A 21,340-nucleotide genomic window follows, 5' to 3' on the forward strand; every position below is an offset into this window, starting at 1 on the left:
TTTATTTCTCACTATTTGGATTATTTTAAACTTGCATTAATATAATAACTAGCATATTTTAATCAAGCATAAATTTTGAAGGACAATTTTGTCTTTAACTAAGCTAATGCATGCATTAAAACCCAAAGCATAAATTTTGAAGGACAATTTTGTCTTTAACTAAGCTAATGCATGCATTAAAACCCATTGCATTGCTATACCATGGTTTTCTATGCATTAGTTATGCATAGGATAATACCAAATAGGATGTATAACTAATGCTTGTATAACCAATGCATATGTTCAAAATGTCTACCAAACAAGGTATTATTAATACACAAAGCTAATGCATGCATTATTTTATCTAATGCATCCTACCAAACAACCCCTTAATGCATCCTACCAAACAACCCCTTAGTCTGCAGTCAAAATCGAACATTAAAGGTGGAAATAGGGAATAGCGACTAATTAATTAGGCAGACATTAATATCATTTAAGGAAGTAGAAAGTATAAATTATGTACCTTTTTGTGGACAACAGAGTTAATAAGTACACACAACTGCCAAGGCAACTAAGCAACTTCAATACAAAAAATTGATAATATAATGTCACTCAGAATCTAGCAGTTGACTTTACAAGCTCAAACCAATAAGTACTGAACGAGGACCAATCAGAAGTTCCCCACAACATTCGCATAACCCACAGAGCAACCTCAACAAAGTTCCTCGCATGTGACTATATGCATTTGCTAAAAGTGATTGCTTGCTTACTGGGCATGTTCTTTGATGAAACCTTCTCCACCCTTTAAAACGCCAAAACATTGTGAGAATGGCGCAGCTGCAAACATTTAGTACATTTCCTCACGTGCAAAGATCTTAATGGTAGTACCTAGTCAAATAGCATGAGATACATCTCGTGTAACTGGATATAAGCTCCGTCAAGGGATGAATGGATGTTGCTTTAGGACTCAGCCGACACCTTATGAGAAAAAATAAATATACTCGGGCTATGCAAATATGTCCCGAGTCTACTATTCATTTGTAACAGTAAGAAAATATACCCATCAACCATTCTTTATCCACGTCAAGCAAGTTTAACTGTTCCGTCATAGCAATTGCAGGTGGCGAGAAACTGGGTTTTAAGTGCCAGTCCCAAGGACAGTTCTCACTGCAGGAGGGAGTTATGAAAAACCTACCTGGTGAATACATCTGTTACTTTAAGCTTAAGCTTCATGTTACCAGCTTGTACTAATAGTTCTTCTCTAGAAGGATCCACTTTTAGGACTAAACCTTGCTTGTTAAGTGAAGGAACAAGGACTGAATCACCAACACTGGGAAGTTTCCTTCTTTCTGCAGCATAGGTAAAATAGATCATCACCAACAGTAGTGGATATTTGACCCATGTAAATAAAGGAAATATAATATAAGCGCGCAAACCGTTGACATGAATGATCACCAAAAAAAGATATACAGGAGAAAAAAAGATGCAAAAAGCTTTTAAAAAAGGAATATTATGTTACCTGAAACAGGTAACTTGGATGTACTGGCAGAGAACACCGCAGGAGTTGCCTCTGAAATTTCACTTTTTTCCAATTTAGCTTCACTTTTTGTAGCTGATGTGTGTCCATTACTTTCCAGTATTTTCTGGGATGGTTGACTTGAAACTGCACGATATTCTCGTGCTCTCTTGTGAATGGAAGATCGTGCTGCTGCTGCTGCCTCGGATATCTCTTGTACCTTTCTGTATCTTTGATTAATGCGGTGTTCATTCACTTTCTTTCGGGCTATAACCAACTTGTTATGGAGACCTTTAGTGAGTCTAAACCAAATCGACAAGAACAGATACGTGTGAGAAAGTTAATTTTCAATAATCAGTTTACTACAAGAAAAAAGACCAAAAGGCTGCCTAGGAAATACACAATCCCTGAAGAAATGAAATGTCAAATATTCGAAATCATCAAAAACTTCTAAATTTGTAAATGACCAGCAGAGATCCCAATCAAATAAAGCTACTCCCTTTGTTTCAATTTATATGACTCTTTCCATTTTAGTTTCAATTACTAGTATAAAGAGAGTTTTAAAATCTGAACTTTGATATGATGCCTCTCCCATCAAACTAAACTTTCAACCATAATTTAATATTTTTCTTCCACTATCACTAATGCAATGAGTCAAATTAACATCTTAAACACTGGTCAAATCAAATACAGTCACATATAATAAGACGGTGAGAAAGTGCAACGAAGCAGCAGCTCCCTGTTAAAGAAATTTCTTCTTAGAAAATGAGGTTCTCCATTTTCCTCTACATACATGTGAGTCAACTAGAAAGGGAACAAAGAGATCCACTTGGTGCAAGTAAAGGGTCAAGGTACGATCATCATCACGCCCTTCCTTTCCCCTTTTATGCCCCAGCCAAAAGGAAAGGAGAAGGATGAAAAATGGAGGGGTTGATGGATTTTCCCTTCTGGAAGTATTTACCCTCTTTTCGTTGTTTGATATCTCAGATAGAAAGTAGAGGAGATTGTTTTTCAAGTGGACAAAATTAGAAGGGATCCAATAATATTGATAGATGACAAACACCGTCATATTTACTTGCTAATTATATCATGCAAGTCACAGCCTCTTTGTTTCTTTCTAATCCTAATGGTATGAAATAAGGATGCAATGGTACTAACTATTACCCATCCATTGAAGCATTGAAGGATATAAATCTATGATTAATGAAACAAAGGCAACCTAACCTTTGTGCTTATTACAAGAGCCACTGTCACACAAACTGGACAGGAATTCCATACTTTCCAACATTGGAAACAGCTCATTTACTTTCCTTGGCTTTCTATAATTCTCTTTCTTTATTCTTTCTTCCTGATTTCATTTCAAGATGACAAACACCATAATATTTACTTGGTATTTATACCATGCAAGTACACAGCCTCTTCGTTTCTTTCTAATCCTAATGGTATGAAATAAGGATGCAATTGTATTAACTATTACCCATTCATTGAAGCATTGAAGGACATAAATCTATGATTAGTGAAACAAAGGCAACCTAACCTTTGTGCTTATTACAAGAGCCACTGGCACACAAACTGGACAGGAATTCCATACTTTCCAACATTGGAAACAACTCATTTACTTTCCTTGGCTTTCTATGTTTCTCTTTCCTTTATTCTTTCTTCCTGATTTCATTTCAAGATGATGAAACTAATTGAATGTAAAATGCAACAGAGCATTTCTAGTGATAGCATTGATTAGAACTGCTTTCACAAAATTTTCCAGCCACCATCAGCATATCTAACATAGACCATAAATCAAGATTAACCTGAAGCCTTTTCCATCAAACTTCCACCAAATCTGCCACCGGTAAACATTTCACCGACTACTGCCCCCAGAACCGTAACTTTCATGATTTGCACTCTGCTTCTGCAGACCAAGCCAGACTTTTGTCGCTATTTTCCTGCTTTTGCAGGTGGGAGTTACCGTAATTACCATATTTCAATTACCTTCTACTACCCCATATCGTCCCTTTTTTTTCTATATTCACACACACTTCTCTCACTCTAGCATCTTAGGTTCAGGTGGATGCCAACTAGTATTAATCCAGTACCAAGGGACAAGGTAACTGATTGCCATAGAGTGCCATGATTTACTTTAATTTGTTTCTCCTTGATTAGGTTGGAACAGATCCTCATGCTAAACACCTATCAATGCAGAGAAGATTGAGATCCATAACGGAACCAAATCCATCTTGAAACAGTTTCAACGACCAAAACTACTGCATAAGGGAGGATAATTCTATTTTGGTGAATTCTGAGGCTATATGGGATTTAGCATTAAAGTGAAGATTGCTTTTTGGATGAAATTTCATGCCAATTCAGCTAAGGTAAGCAAAGGATCCTCACTTCAGAAGATGTTGTGATTCACGAACTTGCTCGTGAAAGTTCTGCTTAAATCTCTCCATGTCAAGTATAACCTGCAGTACAATGTTAATAAACGTCTGAGAAAAGCACTTGCTAGTCAATACAAATCGAAGTGCTAAAGAAAAAGAGAATTCATGTATATTCAGATGCACAAATATGATGTCACAAGGACTTACCTTCATTGTGTCTGAACTAACTACTTTTCTTGCGCATAATTCTAAAACTAAACGATATGATGAGAAGGTTCTTTTGATTTCCAGTACCAATAGAAAATAACTAATGAAGCAAAAATCAATAGAAGCTAAAGAAAGGTCAGCAAATTTCTTGGTACAAATGCTTCTACAGAGTGGCAATAAATCTAGGATCTCGGTAAGCCATCTATATATGGAACAAAAATTAAAGGATGTATGCACATTAGCAATATAAGGCAGACTACTAACATTCCATGCAAATCTTTAATCAATTACAAGTATCAAAATCCTGAATACAAAAGTTAATGGTATCATATGCAAGTACCTCATTGATTTCTGCACTAGCAGCTCCGTAAAGTTCACGAGCCTTGTGCACAATGATATCAGGTATCCTGAGCCTTTCGGCTATATTGATTGCATTTGACCGTCCTGCAGTTGGAGAAGTCTGAAAATAAGAAATACTACCAAAAAACTCAATGACACAATCACCAAATGATAAGAAGACATCAAAGCATCAAAAACTATCTACTGTAGATTGTTAAAAATTCCACGAATGGAGAGAATATCCTCCGAAATCTGTATATGCAATTATCCTTTATTTCTCTTGTAATCGTACCCCTGCCCCTTTCACCGGTCACATAAAAGGTAACTGGATATGTAGTGCATCAGCTAACCCAGTCCCAATTCAAATGTCTATTAATTTGAATTCTGTAGATACGGAAAGTGCATAAGGAGAAATTTTAAACACATATGTAAGAGTTCAAAATACAAGAAATAATAAAATAATAATGGTGAAACAAGAAAGCTATTGACTCTAAAACTTCTAAGTAAGTCCAGTTTTGGAGACGGAGTGAGTATTTACATATGTGATAGTGCAAAGTATATTTTGAACCAGTAAAAATGATTTATCATTGAATATCTGCATATTTATTTGTGCAGAATGGTGCAATCCCAAAATTCCATGGTGATTCAATAACATAAGAGTACAAATTGATTTGATATAAAGTATTCCATGGTTTTACTTGGTACTATTTCTATGATGAGATGAAAACGATTTATCTGAGGAATATCTATTGATGATTGAAAGTGTACAGGTTTTCAATAACTGGCTTAAGTATAACAGTAGAGAGTATAATAAAAGGAACTGCATTTCAAGAATATTTTGTGACATTGAGATTGTGACCCTGCAAAATTTGATCAGAGACCAATGAGGTATCATGTTTTTCTTTTTAAGCCCAAGTAAGAAGTATTTCTTCTCTTCTTTTCGCCACAAGAAGCAACATGACATCCAATTATCAGTCATCAGGTAAGAAATTCCAAGCTAATCAAGAAACTACCACATGGATACAAGGAAAACCTGGTATTCCCCAAAGAATCCTATAAGTTGGTTTCAGCTTCATTTCGTCAAACTCCATACATGCATTTTCAAAGGCATGATTGCTGTCAATGTAGCACCAAGATGTTAGAGGAGGTGAGTCTTTTGTCACAAATAAAAGTTCCATCTTAGCATTGAGCACCTGTATTTAAGGGTTTTAAGTTCTCCATGATGTGTTGTAGCTATAGTCAACAAACTCCCAGCTTCTGCAAAAGATTCCAGTAGTGACATCCCAAGTGCAGCTCCTTCTAGAGGATTTGTCCCAGCCCCTACCTACAAGATAAAGAATACACATTTTGGTCTTTTTGAAGAAAAATGTCCATTCATTCCATGCATAATTTCACTTGTTCATAGCAACAATATGGCTGTGCCTCTGGAAGAACAATGAATAACTGCTGAAGTCCCAGTACATACTTCATCTAATAGCACAAGTGACATGTCTGTTGAGTGAGACCGGATTTTCTGCATTTGACAAGAAATTATATAAAATTTCTGCATTTGGATCTAAAAGGAACGCTTTAAATTCATAAACATTAACTGTAGCTGGTCAATAATTGCCAATATCATTAGAGACACATTCAAGAGTTCAACTAGTTGATGAATGCACTAAATTGGATTTGTCTTTGATCAAGAATGGTAACAGTAAATTTAAGCTTGTGTTACATTTTGCATCAAAGGTTCGACCTTAAAGTTAGTTTGAATATTGACCTCGTGAAAAAGAACACCTTAGGAAAAGGAAGCCAACAGAGCATTTGAAGAAAACGCATTCCTGAAACTTTTTGCAAAACAATCCAGAATCATGGACAACAAATATCTAATATTGGACAAAGATCTAGCACCTCATAAAACCATTAAAGTGCTAATGAGCCAAATTCCGCTAATCAATCCATCAAGGTAGCTGATAGTCTGGTAAACAGGTGATGGTAGGCTAGAAACATGTGTTTTAGTCATAGTTTGCACTCTAATTACTGCATTTTACATGTGTTTGAGCTCAAATGATAGTGAATTGCACTTATTACGTGTTTTATGCCTTGCAAGAAGTGATTCCGAGTTAAGAAGATAATCTGGAGCTAAATCGAATGATTTGGAGCTTTGAAGTCTGAGTAAAAATCCAAGAAATTAAACCGGGATCACGTTCGGGGGTCAAGAGCCGAGTCTGGATATCAAAAATTGAAGAAAATGAATTACTCTGGAAATTTTACACAGCCACGCTGCGTGGGGCGGCGCATGGGGCAGCGCGGCAGTGTATTGTGCTGTTGTCCGTCAGAAATCGTTCTCTTAACTTCTCCACTGGCACACCGTGCAATTTTTACAGGGTATTCCTGTTTCGGCTAGGAAAGGGTAGATTCACCCCGGCTCATTCCTACATGGTATAAATACACCAAAAATGCAATTTTTAGGGGACTTTTGACCTTGGAAGCTTTTGGAGAGCATTGGAGGCTACAAGACACAAGATTTCATCATCTTTCCATCAATTCAATACGGGAGTTTGGATTGTAACGTTAGCTTGATGTTTTCTTACTCTTTAATTATATTTGTAATGACTTCCTCCATGATTACGGAGTAGTTTCCCTTAGGGTTTGACGGATATGGTGTTTTGATTGATATTTGTGGTTTTTAACTCTAGTTCTTTGCTTGAATTCGTGTATGGAGCTTTGAATAGTTTGCAACTTTATTCATCAGTTTATTTAATCAAAAGAGGAATCGTGTGGTGACTATCGTGCATTATTTTGTTTGGTTTAATTCACTAATTCAATTAAGTAATCGAAAGAGCTTGTTGAATTGTTGATTAAATCAAGTTAGGAGAATTTTCGAGAAAACGTTTCTTGAAGACTAATCCATTAACGCATGTTTGCATATTTTCACTGTGTTTATATTAGTTCACCTCGTAGAGTTAAGATTTAATATAGAGAGAGTCTTGCTTACACGTTTGAACTAATTATCGAGTGAATTCGTGAGAATCATTAGAACATTAGAGTGAATTGAACTAGCGTTAGAACCCGAATAGCGATCTTGCACCTATCCAGTCACGACCCTTATTTCTCCCATTGATATTTCAGTGTTGCTCAACTCTTGTCTTCTAGTGATCAATTGTTAATTGTTTTAGTTTCATAATTAATTTTAGTTATTAATCATCCCAACCAACGTGTTAATAATCCTGAATAGCGTTAAGCTAGAAATTACTTGAACATTGTTTAAATCCAATCCTTGTGGAGATGATATTCATAACTATACTATCTTTGGCTAGCAAGAATTAATTTCGTGTTGTGTTTGCGCTCGTCAACATGCCTCCTGTGCAAGATGCTAAAGAATTCCTAGGAAGCAAAAACATCCTATTATAACATTAAGAGGGTGTTTGGATTGGCTTTTAAGCCGGTCAAATAAGCTTTTTAGCTTTTTGTAGTATTTGGCAAAGTTAAAAACTGCTTAAAATAAGCCAAAAGCAATAAGCTAGGCAACCCCAACTTATTGTTTTTTGGCTTAAAAGCCATTTCTGCTGAAAAACCACTTTTTTTTAAGCCAATCCAAACGGGCTCTAAGCATCTTATAACTATATCAACTGATTCAGTAAGTATACAGAATGCTAGGCCATCTGCATGGTTACAACTTGGATATCACATGCCAGTCAGCTAAGCATTATCATCTCTACATCATCAGCACATAATCTGTTTTTTCTCTCAGCTCCATCCAGGGATGTTCACTATTTAGCCAAAGTTATAAAATAATGTCTTCACCTTCTGTCCCAGTTCATTCAACCTAGTTAGCTTTTGACATACTAACATGCCCCTAAGTTATCAAACACCTTCCAATCCAATATTTTGATCTGATACTGATAAAAAAAAAAAAAAGGGCAACACAGTGTACAAGGCATCCCGCATTCACGCAGAGTCCAGGGAAGGGTCGCACCCTAAGGGATGTGATGTAGACAGCCTACCTAATGTAAACATTAGTGGCTGCTTCCACGGCTCGAACCCGTGACCTATAGGTCACACGGAGACAACTTTACCATTGCTCCAAGGCTGGCCCCCCTTCTGATACTGACAGTTTTATCATTTAGAACTTTCTAAAGTGTTCTTTTTCTTAAAAAAAGAAACAAAAGTCCTTGAATCACCATACTGGAAATGATGACAAGTGCAATCAACTTGAACCTCAAATTGTAGAATTATGTAAGTGAAATTCAGAACAGAGGGAGTACAACTATATCGGTTGTAACTTTGGACCCTCCTCTTTGGCTCTTCCTATTCATTTCCTGTAATATCCCTTTTTTCCAATAGGTGGTCTAATACACCTTCCTTGATTAAGCTCATACCAATTTAAATATGAATCTACCTTCCACAGGTACTATATTGACTACACACTGGATATGCCTCCTCATTTATCCACAAAGGTCGACTGTCTGTAATTAACAATCACCCGAGAGTTCGTACAAACAAAAGGAATCCTTCCTCTCTCCCCCTTTATTTGACAAGAACTTCCATGCAAAAAAGTTAGCAGGTTTAGGTAATGTAATATGTGCGCGTAAGATGATGCTGCTCATTTTCGTCGCATTATTACTATGTGTGTGCTTTACTCCTGGAGAGCTGCAATATAAACCAGATCCAAAGTTCCTACACTAGAGGAGCAGAGCGTATACCAGGATGGTGGTCGATATTTAAATTAAACAAGAGCCTTTATACATGTACAATCTAGATAATTTCTTGATTATATATAGCTTCAAATGTCCATCCTCAAGGAAAAGGGTAAGAAGCGACGACATGGCCACATCATGTCAGGCTAGTAAAGGAAATGCCAAAAATTCCAGAAGGAACTTCATTAACTTACACTAATTTGTTTCAGATGCCCCGAGAAGGTAGACAGTGATTGGGTTAAGGACTGTTCATCACCAATATCAGCAAATACAAAATCAAACCAAGGGATCTTCACTGGTTCTGATGCTAACACATACAGACCTGCAAATCTAGTGCGACTTTAAAAGTTATGCACATCAATATAAGATTACGTAAATACACGTACTTTAGTGCAACACCTAGAGTTTGTGTTTTCAGAAAGCGCTTCTTGCTTAAATGACAACAAAAATCCTAAGGATGACAAAGAAGAAATAATTGTAATAACAAAGTTGAAACAACATAGGAAAAGGTATATAGATAATACTATGAGAAAATAGCCTATTCTCTTCTCACATTTTCTTTGTTCTAAATACATTGATGCTCACCTTAGGTGATTCAACCTGAGAGCAAACTTTCTTACAAAAGAAAAAAAAAGGAAAAAGTTCTGAGTATCTTTTCACGAGTCAACAATCAATTAATCCCAACTCAATAGTATTCAAGTTCAGATGCTTTCAAGCTAAAAGACCAATAAATCACCTCCTTCAAGAGCTACTTTTGAGATGAGGCTCAAGCATTAGTGCTTGAGGTTCCCAAAAGTAATCTCGCATAAGTTATATGACCAGCTATAACAAGCTATTCAAACAGAAATATCTTCTTTCAGATGATTATTATGCATATCAAAAGTTATAATATCAACAACAATTTGTGCACCAGCACTTCCTCTATCACCATAATCTAAGTTTGATTACATAATTCTGCTAAGCAATCGCCTTCTTTATTTCCTTTTCTCGTTATACCTCTAAAATGTACTGAGAAAGCTTGATGCAATTAATGATTTTATTGTTGTCAAAGATGATTTTCATATGGAAATTATGCAGTGCCAATAAAGTGTGATATGAAGAGTCGCTGCAAAGACAGTAGCAATGAAGTTAGGTGTAATGCATCCAACGGTGTGGCCTAACGGTCAATGAAGCTGGAAAAAAGATCATGGGAACCAGGGGTTGAATCCCAATAAGGGCAGAAAAAGTTAGGTGATTTCTTCCCATTTGTCTAAGCCTTTTATGAGCAGAGTTACCCATACTGAAAACCTGTACTGGTGAGAGGATGCATATAACTCGTGGAATAGTCGAGATGCGCTAGTATAAGTAGCATGTGATTTCAGGAGGAACAAGAAACATAGCCAAGAGAAGCTGCCCAAATAATCATTTGGCAGAACTGCAAATTCAATATTAGGATAATATCAAGGCAGAGAAATGCAGATGGACAGGATGTCAGGCATGTATACAATTTTTGTACCCCAATTTACGTTGGCTATACTGATGGTCCTGCCGAAGAGTGAGCAAAATGATATTAATGAATGAAGTATTACTGCAAGAGTAATAACAGAAGAAAACAAACTTAAGATGTTTCAGAGTCGGACAAGGTTGGTCTTGAATGACTGTTTCCCCCACTAAAAGAGATCATATGGGCTGTTAACTAGTCTGAGGGGGTAAAGTTTACCGGCATTGAGTAATAAAAAATGGAAGTTATAACTTGGAAAATTAGCTGTAAATTACCTTGGGAAAGTAACTAAAACTACCTCTCTTTTCTGTTTTTGACAGGTGCTCAATTACCTCTTTGTATAGGATACTGGTAATTATCTTCAGATGTTTCATTATATATTGTCTAGTAAATATATTGATGTATAAGGAATTTTGCATTTTGTGAGTTGTTGACTTGATGAACAAAGTAAATATATAGTATTTGTGCTGACCAGATTTTGCCATCAAAGCAGCCAAACCCACAGTCTTCAAGCAAATGGTTTTACCCCCAGTATTCGGACCAGTTATAACCAAAACTCGGGTGTTCTGAGCAACATATATGTCAACAGGAACAGGGGGTTCCTCTTTCATCTTAGCAACCTGAAGTTAACAGGTAAAAAGTACCTCATTCATCTACAATGGAAATTTTGCATTCACCATCAAATTCAGTGATCATGTTAAAAAACATTACTTTTGCTTCCAAGGACTGCAAATTCATATTGGTTTCTTCTCTCAAAATAATGTTTTCTCCCTGCTGCTTCCTCCTCCTAATTTCCTATACACAAAACACCAACTGAACTCTTAGTGAACTCAAAGTAATTCAACTAAGCGCAAATCAACCCTAGGTTATCACAACGATGAAAACACTTAAAACTGTTATGAGAATACAGCAAACGGAACTGACATATGATAGAATATGAGAAGAAAGGCTATTCAAAACATTGAAAAGCATCTAACTGTTATGATGTATTGCCATGGCATCTCTACATTGACAATTCTAGTAAGGCCTGTATAAATTTATTCGCTGATTTAAACAGCAGCATTAACTGTTTCATCCAAAATAGAGCAGTATAGAGTCTCTAACAGCTTATGTCCCAACAAAACTTTCTCAAGGTTCTCTCTCAAACCTATAACCATTTGAAAGGAATAAAAAGAAAAAGAGGAATACAAAAGAAAATCCCACTGAGATCCACTTTCCCACTTCTAAGACCTCCCACCAGACTCTCACCCTCAGACTTTATCGACTTCACAGGTTGCATTATTTAGTAAGGAAGGTCTACTCCAAGGTGGCCATATAAGATAATAATAATAGAGATGGAATTGAAACAGGCTTACCAAAAGCCATATCCCACCAAAGAATCCACAACCACACCCGAATCATACATAGTAGTAATTCAGCTGCCATGCATATGAGCTGGCCAGGTAAATGAAAACCACAACATCTTTTGCAAAAGGTTTCAAAAGGAAAAAGAGAAAAGACTAAGAGCACCATCTTACTAAAGCTTAACCACTCACACAAGTCGCTAATGCTTAAATCCAAAAGGAGGTCCATCGGCACAAAAGCAATAGTGATAAATTCATGAATTTTGTAATAGCAAATCTTTATATACTTCATGAAACTCGGCTATAATCTCGACACTCTTTTTGCTTCCAACTCAAATCGAAGGAGTTCATGTAGGAAACCTATGGATCTTTGTTCTCTAATAAAATAGAAAACACCATAAAGAGAGATTGCTTGATGCAAGTACCCACCAGATTATGTTGCAATAGAGAGGCTATAAGAGGGAGCCTTTTGAAATGCTTGGAGAATCACACACTTCTCCATGTTCCATATGCATGTGATATGGAGAGTGACTTACCGCATTAGCATTTTTGACATCTTTCATGGCCTTCTGTAGAGCCTGCTGATGTTTTTGAAGTAATAAAGGATGATAAGCTTTCGGCAGATACATTGTCCATTTCCTCCGTGTAGGATGCAATGCCACTGAGGTTCTTGCCACCAATGAAGCATCAGTACATGAAAAGCTATCCTTATCTTGTTGCAAAAATAAGTCTGGACAAGCGCCTCCAAATGCAAGACTATATCGTGCTCTTGCGTTGATCTGTGGATATGAGAATGACAATGGAACATAAACTGCATCAGTAACAACATAAAATAAACACTCGATATACCCGACATCAAATAAAACCGACTAAGTGGGCGAACGATGTTCTACTCGACATAATAGATCAAAGAGCATTAAATTGGCAGGTCTCAGACAGCATTGTCAAACATCTTCGAATTTGTTAAGGATCCGAGGACCAATAAATATTTCTAGGAACTTTAGATTATTCAAGTGTTATCAGTCATATTATGACATTTTATAAAGAAATGGAAACAGTCACAATTGGCATAGTTTATCTGCTCAAAAAATTAGTACTCAATCAGCAAGGTATAATAGGATCATTGTTGGACGCCCCAACCCCAGCCAACTAGATCTCATTCTCACTTAACTCAAAATCTTAAGCTGAAGTTGTTAATAGAATAGGATCCAGAGCCTTATAAAACCAATTCAAAATCTATCTCCAACCAATGTGAAGCTCTTTTTGGGTATCATATATAGTATCAAATAAACATATAGATCCAGTCTTTTAAATAAAATACAGATATCAGAAGAAAACATAATTAAAAACGAAATAATTAGAGGTACAAGAAAGTTTAATTTAAACTAGTAGAACCTACCACATCAAGCCTAACCATAATGCTGAAAATGTTTTCTATGTTATCAATTTCTTCTTGCATCTGTGTAGAAATAAGAAACCACTGGTTAATATCCATATAAGACAGCACAAGGGGGGAAAGGCATAAGTTAAGCAAAACCTTTTGTGTTATCTTCAGGAGCACATCAGCTTCAGCCTTTGCTACAGATGCCTTGGCTTGCTGGAGTGCATCATTCATTGGAACTGCTGAGAGAGGTTCTACAACACTTCCAGTACCTGAAGCACTGAAATTGACTATCACCGCTCAGAGAATATGGGTTATACAATACAGGTGAGGCATTTATGACATGAATAATGTCAAACTTATCCCTGGATCTAGCAGCAGTTCTTTTTTTCCTACAAAACTTGTAAAACCAAGAAAGCACTATCTGAATATGATAAGTACGACTTTTGGGCTTAACTGAGGGGAATAATAGCTTATTTTGTTTTAAATGAGTGAATAAATGAATTTACATAGATGCAATAATGTATAACCAACTTGCTAAGAGAATCAGGGGGAGAAGAAAGGGCTGCTGGAAATGGAAAACTCCCCATTGAACTGCCTCATGAATCTTTTTGTAAAAGGAAATGCTGCACTTCCCAGAGGAGGCTCTTTCGGAGTCTACAGCACCCAAGTATCAACCTTCTTGGAGCAAACAAGAGCATTGCAATCTATTCTTACATATTCTTACAGCATACAATTTGAGAAAAAGAAGTCTCAACACACTAATTGGTGCTTGCCGAGTACCCAAGCAGGGGAAGATGTGGTAGTCTGAAATTGCATCAAGACAGTGGAAAATGATGCTTAATTCAAGGGGAATTCACTTGGATATGCCAGGCAATGTGAATAACCCTCTCTGAAGCAGGACAAGAAACATTAGCAAAAAGAGAGATGAGGCTTGGAAAGTAATCCCGCAACAATTTTGGATGTAATCACAGCATTTGCCTAGCGCTTTTCGTTTTTTTGTTAACATCAAAGAAAACGTGTTACAGTTCATAGAAACTCTTGTATAGAAAGAAAGGACAGACATTTTTTTTTTTGCAACTTTTGGATGTAGTTACTGCACTTTATAGTAATCCCACAACAATTTGGAGTGAAAGAAATAGATCTTGAAAGAGTAAAGCATCTCATCCCCTACTGAAAACATCATGCCATTTTTTATGCACTTTCTGGAGTACCTAAACCAATCGAATTTGAAACTTTATTTAACAGGATCAAATTTTATATAGCTGATTAGATGTAATTCCAAGAGTTTCCTAATAGCTCGTCTACAGCTTGTAAAAGGGATTTATCCAGCTTTTGTGCAACGAATCTTACAAGCTGTCAAACAGTTGTTCAGAGAATTAGAACTGTTTTTGAATTGGTCATTAGATAATGCCATATCAGAGGGTTTTGAGAAGCTTGTTTTTCTCATCCTTTTTATAAGCACCTGTTTTTATTTTTCAAAATATCAAGCACAGTATAATGCAACAGTAGAATTACGACGCCATAAAACCGTGGAATTCCTGTAGGAAGGAAATGAAACAAATGAATAATTCAAACTCATTTTCAGCAACAGAGCTTCGGACAAGTTCCTCATGAATTGTGGAATTTAGTCAAAGCAGTAATTCTTTGCTTATGTCATTTACTAATTTATGATGTCAGCAACTTCTGCTTAGCATGTTCTACCAATATAGAGCTTTCAAGATAGGGACAGAAAAGACAAGAAAATGTACAAACATTATACATAGTTATTTACATAAGCCCCAATACGGGAGGATTGAGGAAACTTTAAGATATTAACACACCTGGACAACAACAGCCCCTCAAAGCTCATTCGCTGATTAAATCCTGATCTAATGCACCATCTCCCATCAATTTCACTCACTTCCTGAGTAAATATATCAGGTTCACAAGGTGCTATGACAAATCCAGAAAGGTACACCCTCATCCAACTGTTAAGGTCACACTCTCAGGTAGAGAAACTCTTTTATTTCATCACCACATTAAAAGCTTAAGTTTCTAAATTATATGTGGAAAGCCAGTTTGGAACTGAATGAATAGGACAAAGGCCGGATTACCATAGAAGACGCTTCTTCCACTCCGTTCCTGATTATGCTCTCCATCAACTGGTATAACTGAAGATACAAAAGAATGCAATAGGTTAGTGTCCAAGCAGAGAATTTAGGGCCAGGAAACAGCAAAAGAACAGACAATCTCACACCCAATCAGCAATGTGGGTACTCCCCTAACAGAAGTACAACAAAGAGACAAATGGTTCCTGACATGTGTAAGAATTGCTGCTTTTATTAAAGATAATAATTCCTGCAATCCCTCTATCGCTTTCTAGATGTTCTCATCCCAAAGGACATCCAAACTTTATTATTATGCCTACTCCATACCCAGAGACAATAGATCAAGCTTGCATCAGCCGCACTGCATGGTAGGGAGTATTAATTTCCTCCATATAGAGATGAATTTGGAAACAATTAAAAACTGGGATGGGATTTTAGTTATGAAAAGGTATATGCCTTGGCAACAACCTAGAGGCTGTTCGTAGAATGGATTTATCACCTCCACTATCCCCATCTTCTGTCAAATGTTAAGGCTGTCAGTTCAGATATGCAACCACGAGATTTACTGACTTTCCTTTGTAAACAGTTAAAGAATTAACGACATAACAACGTACAACATTAGCCCATCACCTTAAGAGTATGCATGCCACATGATAATATAGTTATATACTAGTCTTTGATTTTAACATTTACTCCAACTAAAGAGATTATGCTTATGACTAGACACATAAACTGATGACAGCCAAGAGGATAAATATGCACTGGCTCACAAAAACCAAATTTTGTAGAAAAAATATTCCTAAAGCAAATATTTTCAAGCGGGAAGAAGTTTCAGAAAAGTAATAACCACCAATTTTGCTGAAGTAGAGTCAATTAGAAGAGGGAAGAATAAACTCTACCTTTCTTTCGAGAAGGCGAACTTGATCACGAGATTGTTTCAAGGAAGAGCTCTAAAACCATAAAGTAATTCAAATAAGACTAGTAATAGTCAAATATAACTACGGTAAATAACAGAGTCAATGCATTGCATGATAGAAGATGTAGAACACACTAAAAAAGATAGCTAAACTGAAATATCAATGCAGTTCACTAAAATGAGGACAGACCGCAGAATCCTTGACGAAACCATCATCATCAACTAATTGTTGTATGAACCTCACTAGTGATCTGCTGATGGATAGTTCCATAATCTGCAGTAAATATAGAAATAATTGGAGACAAACGCGCCATATGTAATTGCAGACAAGTTCATTGCTACCGAAATTATATTACCATTTCTGTGAGAGGCATAAAGCGCTGATACCATTCTGCGTCTTGCTTGATTGCAGCTTTGGCATTTGACTGCAACATTTCCACAAACTGCAGTAGCGCTACAATGTTCATTGCTTCAGTCCCACTGACAGGAAAACCTCTGCGTGCAACTTGTACGGCAGTTTTGACCTTCAACAACAGTAGAGAAACAGATAACATGATTCTGCAATATTCGCAATTTAAGCAGGAAATTCAACTACAAGGAGTTTCCCCAGATTAAGTTTTGAATAAAACCAGTACACCACAGGGTCAATAAACGAAGGTGAGAACCTACCAGCTCGATATCAATGCCATTAAAGTCCATCATGGCGCCGTACTTATTCATCTCTACAGCAGCATTCGTTTCCTCTAAGAGTCTGAGACTATCTTCAAATGTTTGATTCAAGTACCCTAGTTGTTCCTGCACCACTATTCCTTTCAGAATCATATTATTACTATGTATTTCCATATAAATATATACACAAACACATACATATTCGTACACATATACAATGTACATATGTATATATAGACACACATTCACATATATACATACAACCAAACTACATATACATTTGTGTGTGTGCAGGAATGAGCTACATCGAGAAGAATTAGTTAATTCATCATGCAAAAACTACACGGGAAGTTAACCTTGAGAGCTATTTTGCCTAAGGAAGTGCCGGCGAAGGAAGCGACGGAATCGCATAATTTGTCCCATTCGAGGACTCTGAGACTGTCGACAAGTATGGATGGTTGATTAGAGGCCGGTGCAGAGCTCGAGTCCAGTGGTTTATTTAGGAAGGCATGGACCTTAAATCGAATGGACTGCCTGAAAACACTGTGAATTTTTGGGACAGAAAATGCTACGGTGGCGAATGAGGCTGATGAATTGGGAAGCAGTGAGATTGAAAGGAGCATCATGCATTTGAAAATGGATAATTCGGACAGAGATGATTTGCAGAGGAAGTGACACAAGCAGTTCCAGTGGCGGGGAGAGAGTGCGCGAAACGGGATAAACTTCAGTATGACTGATGGCTACACTCGAAGACCACACCAATTGGGCCTTGAGGATTAAGATTTAAGCCCACGACCCCTTTCAATTTACAAAAATTACGAGGGAGGGACCTTTTTAGGATCACCATTTAAATTTTGTTTTTGTTAAAAAAAGTCTTTTTACAAACTTATTTTTAGTTTTATGATCCCGTCTCTTTTTTACACATGTGAGATTTACTTTTATATATAAGAGATTTATCTTATACACATGAGAGATCTAAAAAGACACTTTCTTAATTTCAACATTGTAAAAAGCCATAAAATCCCATTTTCTATGTAAAAATAGCCTTCGACCGTAATTTTAAAGTACGCTTGTCAAAATTTTAGAAAGTGATTTTGGCAATCGCTAGATTTTGAGCACCAAAAATTTAGCCACAATGCTGAAAATTTTTAGTCATCTGTCATGATGTATGACAAAATCATAACGGGGATAAGATTTTTTTCTGTATTGTGTCAGAAAATTCTATTGATCAATTACGACCAGGCATCCATTCTTCCATTTGATTAAAGATATTTGAGCCGCAGTAATTCAATTCACTCGAAAGGAGAATAGCGTCAAGCAGCCCCAACCCACCTGACAGGGGTGCGGAAATAGCAAATAATTAATGGTAGAGACTAGAGCGAAAATTAATTTTGATTTGATTTCACCGGTCCGTAAGCTATTCGATTCTTTTCTTCCCTGCTTTGGATTCTATTATAGATGCTACTTACTTACATATGATATGATGGTTTATTTCAGGGTAGCTAATCTATATAACACAGTTGATTTGTGGCAAAATCATAATGATCACCAGATTTTTCAGTATTTCTCACAAACGTGCTTTAAAATTTAGCACGGGCTATTTACCCAACACTTATATTACCCGGGATAAAAAATTAGTAGTTGCACAAGAAAGTATCATATTTTTGTCACTCTCCGTTCATTTTAAATCCATCCAGTGTAAATGTTGAACATGTATGTACCTTAGAATTTGTGAGAGGCACAATGCTGGAAATGGTATCTCTTCAGCTCTACCTAAAAAGAGATAAGATTTCACTCGGTAAATACTTACTCGAATCGAATGCCTTTATTTAAACCAATGAATACAAGAAATATTTTTTTTTATAAATATTAAGTGATGTGTATTTTTACTTTAACTTTTAAATAACCATGATTAAATGATGCGTATTCTTAGAGGCGGAGTAAGGATTTAAAATGTACGGGTTCGAAATTTTAGTCATTTTTAAGTTATTGAGTTCTAGATTAATATGTTTACCCTAAAAATGGATAACAATGAATTTATACGCTGGTTTTAAGGACACGTGATTTTACTTGGCACAAACTGAGAAAATGCAATATTGTTATTGAAATTAACTGCAAATAGAAATAAAGCAAACCAAAAGAGATGTATAGCTTTGATCCTTGAGCTAGGTCGCATTCGAATCAAACAAGTATTTTACTGGAAAGTATAAACAGAATAACAGAGTATTAAGAGCTTAAGAAGAAGATGGTATATCGCTTTATGTAACGTGAATATCCCCCTTTTACAAATGATCAGGNATTGGGGGCAAAAGGAGGTACCCGTATAACCTCTGGAATCTGATCAACCTGAACCAGCTGCTTTGGAGTGCGGGCAACAGGAGTCTATGCTCCTTCCTTGGCCTGAGATGTGACTGCAGCAAGGGGAATCAACCCTGCCTTAGCTAAAGTGGTGCACATGCTCATGAATTGTGCAAGGATCTCCTAGAGAGCTGGAGTAGTAGTAGCAATACGCGTATTGGGCGCCTAGGCTCCAGTTGGAGCTACTGGTTGCTCCTCTGTGGCAGCTCGCGCGGGTTCTCTGGCTGCACCACGTGTGCGTCCTCGGCCTCTACCCCGGCCCCGACCTCTAGCGACTCTAGCAGGGGGCGCAGGTGCCTAGTCATCTATATCTCTTCAGCTCTACCTAAAAAGAGATAAGATTTCACTCGGTAAATACTTACTCGAATCGAATGCCTTTATTTAAACCAATGAATACAAGAAATATTTTTTTTTATAAATATTAAGTGATGTGTATTTTTACTTTAACTTTTAAATAACCATGATTAAATGATGCGTATTCTTAGAGGCGGAGTAAGGATTTAAAATGTACGGGTTCGAAATTTTAGTCATTTTTAAGTTATTGAGTTCTAGATTAATATGTTTACCCTAAAAATGGATAACAATGAATTTATACGCTGGTTTTAAGGACACGTGATTTTACTTGGCACAAACTGAGAAAATGCAATATTGTTATTGAAATTAACTGCAAATAGAAATAAAGCAAACCAAAAGAGATGTATAGCTTTGATCCTTGAGCTAGGTCGCATTCGAATCAAACAAGTATTTTACTGGAAAGTATAAACAGAATAACAGAGTATTAAGAGCTTAAGAAGAAGATGGTATATCGCTTTATGTAACGTGAATATCCCCCTTTTACAAATGATCAGGCCCCCTTTATATATTAGGGGAATCCTACTCTTGGTACAATTCTAAATACAGTAAGAAATCTCATGATTGGCTAATTAATTGGCCTCTTCTTGATACGTGCCGGGATTTCCGCCGTGATCCTCGCCCGATCGCGGATATCTCGGCCTTCCGTTATTTAGCTCGACAGACTTCCCTCGATCTTGCTCGATCTCTATCTTGCTCGGTCTCGATCTTGGCTGATCTCGATCTCGATCAGTCCCTGAGTCACGGCTTGGCAATCTAACTTCATGTCATGGTCTGGTATGACATGTGGTCGAATCTTGGCATGTCACCCCTCGATCTTGATTAATCATAAAAAGGTCAGCCCGATTTTGACCGCATACACATAATCCCCTCATTTTCTTGAGAGTAATGACAAGAAACGATTTGACCAATCGAACTTCACCTCGAAACGTCATGACGTAAGCATTATGATGTAAGCAATAAAAGTAATCGAAACGTCTCGTCGGTACAATTCCCCAGGCATTTAATGCGCGTCAGTCGACGGTCGGCCATTACCAGCTTTGAACCGTCACTGAGAAATTATAAATACCCTCCTTCTTGACTTTTCAAACTTTACATTCAAATATTCTTCACTCTAATCTTCAAAATCTTTTGCCTTCCTCAAAGCTTTGTATTCTCAGATCTCTGAGTTTCTTCACTCGTTTCTTCACAAAATACCAAGCGCTCCTCCACAGTTTCATCCCGCTTCACTCATAAAAGTACAAATGGCTAAGACTTCAAAAACTGTTTCACAAAAGGAGATTGCTTCATCGTCACGGTCCGCCGGTGAAGAACCGACAGCGGAGCCATGCCATGAAGAGTTTTTGCCCCCGAGGGTGTGTCCTCGATTCTAATTTCAAGGTTGAAAAGACTTCCTCGGTGCCGGGCCGATGCGAGCCGGTATCGAGGTATATATGCTCGATAACCGAAAAACTCATCTCCTAGGTTAAAAAAGATTGCAACTGGGGTAAAAAGAATGTGGTGGTGCATGCTCCAGAAGAATCAATCACCACCCACGTGAAAGGGTTCTTAAGTGTTTATACTTACCCCTTCACGTTGGGTCCCTTGGATCCGATCATCATAGATTTCTGCAAGAAATACGAGGTGACCCTCGGTCAGGTTCATCCCTCTTTCTAGAGGA

General features: G+C 37.0%; 1 protein-coding gene across 1 annotated transcript; it reads right to left on the reverse strand.

Moving 5' to 3' along the window:
* Positions 445-17,725, reverse strand: LOC109231028 (endonuclease MutS2). Its single transcript, XM_019396553.1, has 20 exons — positions 17,328-17,725; positions 16,972-17,097; positions 16,659-16,826; positions 16,493-16,576; positions 16,286-16,336; positions 15,393-15,449; positions 15,120-15,202; positions 13,453-13,576; positions 13,315-13,374; positions 12,452-12,694; positions 11,284-11,367; positions 11,045-11,192; positions 9,287-9,414; positions 5,879-5,926; positions 5,607-5,737; positions 5,447-5,529; positions 4,415-4,518; positions 3,881-3,951; positions 1,499-1,797; positions 445-1,328 (listed from the first exon to the last, which is right to left on the reverse strand). Exons 1-20 carry the CDS (start codon positions 17,595-17,597, stop codon positions 1,171-1,173), a joined length of 2,520 nt encoding a protein of 839 aa, XP_019252098.1. The 5' UTR covers positions 17,598-17,725; the 3' UTR covers positions 445-1,170.

Source organism: Nicotiana attenuata, chromosome 8 (assembly GCF_001879085.1).
Source record: "Nicotiana attenuata strain UT chromosome 8, NIATTr2, whole genome shotgun sequence".
Classification (NCBI taxonomy): domain Eukaryota; kingdom Viridiplantae; phylum Streptophyta; class Magnoliopsida; order Solanales; family Solanaceae; genus Nicotiana; species Nicotiana attenuata.

What these genes read in the sequence shown, in the direction of transcription:
- LOC109231028 (XM_019396553.1), bottom strand. Translation starts at nt 17,597, where the DNA reads ATGATGCTCCTTTCAATCTCACTGCTTCCCAATTCATCAGCCTCATTC. An exon ending in GGCATCTGAAACAAATTAGT is followed by an intron (nt 5,927 to 9,286) that starts GTAAGTTAATGA and finishes TGTCAAATGCAG; the next exon opens with AAAATCCGGTCTCACTCAAC. An exon ending in CACTTGTGCTATTAGATGAA is followed by an intron (nt 5,738 to 5,878) that starts GTATGTACTGGG and finishes TTTATCTTGTAG; the next exon opens with GTAGGGGCTGGGACAAATCC.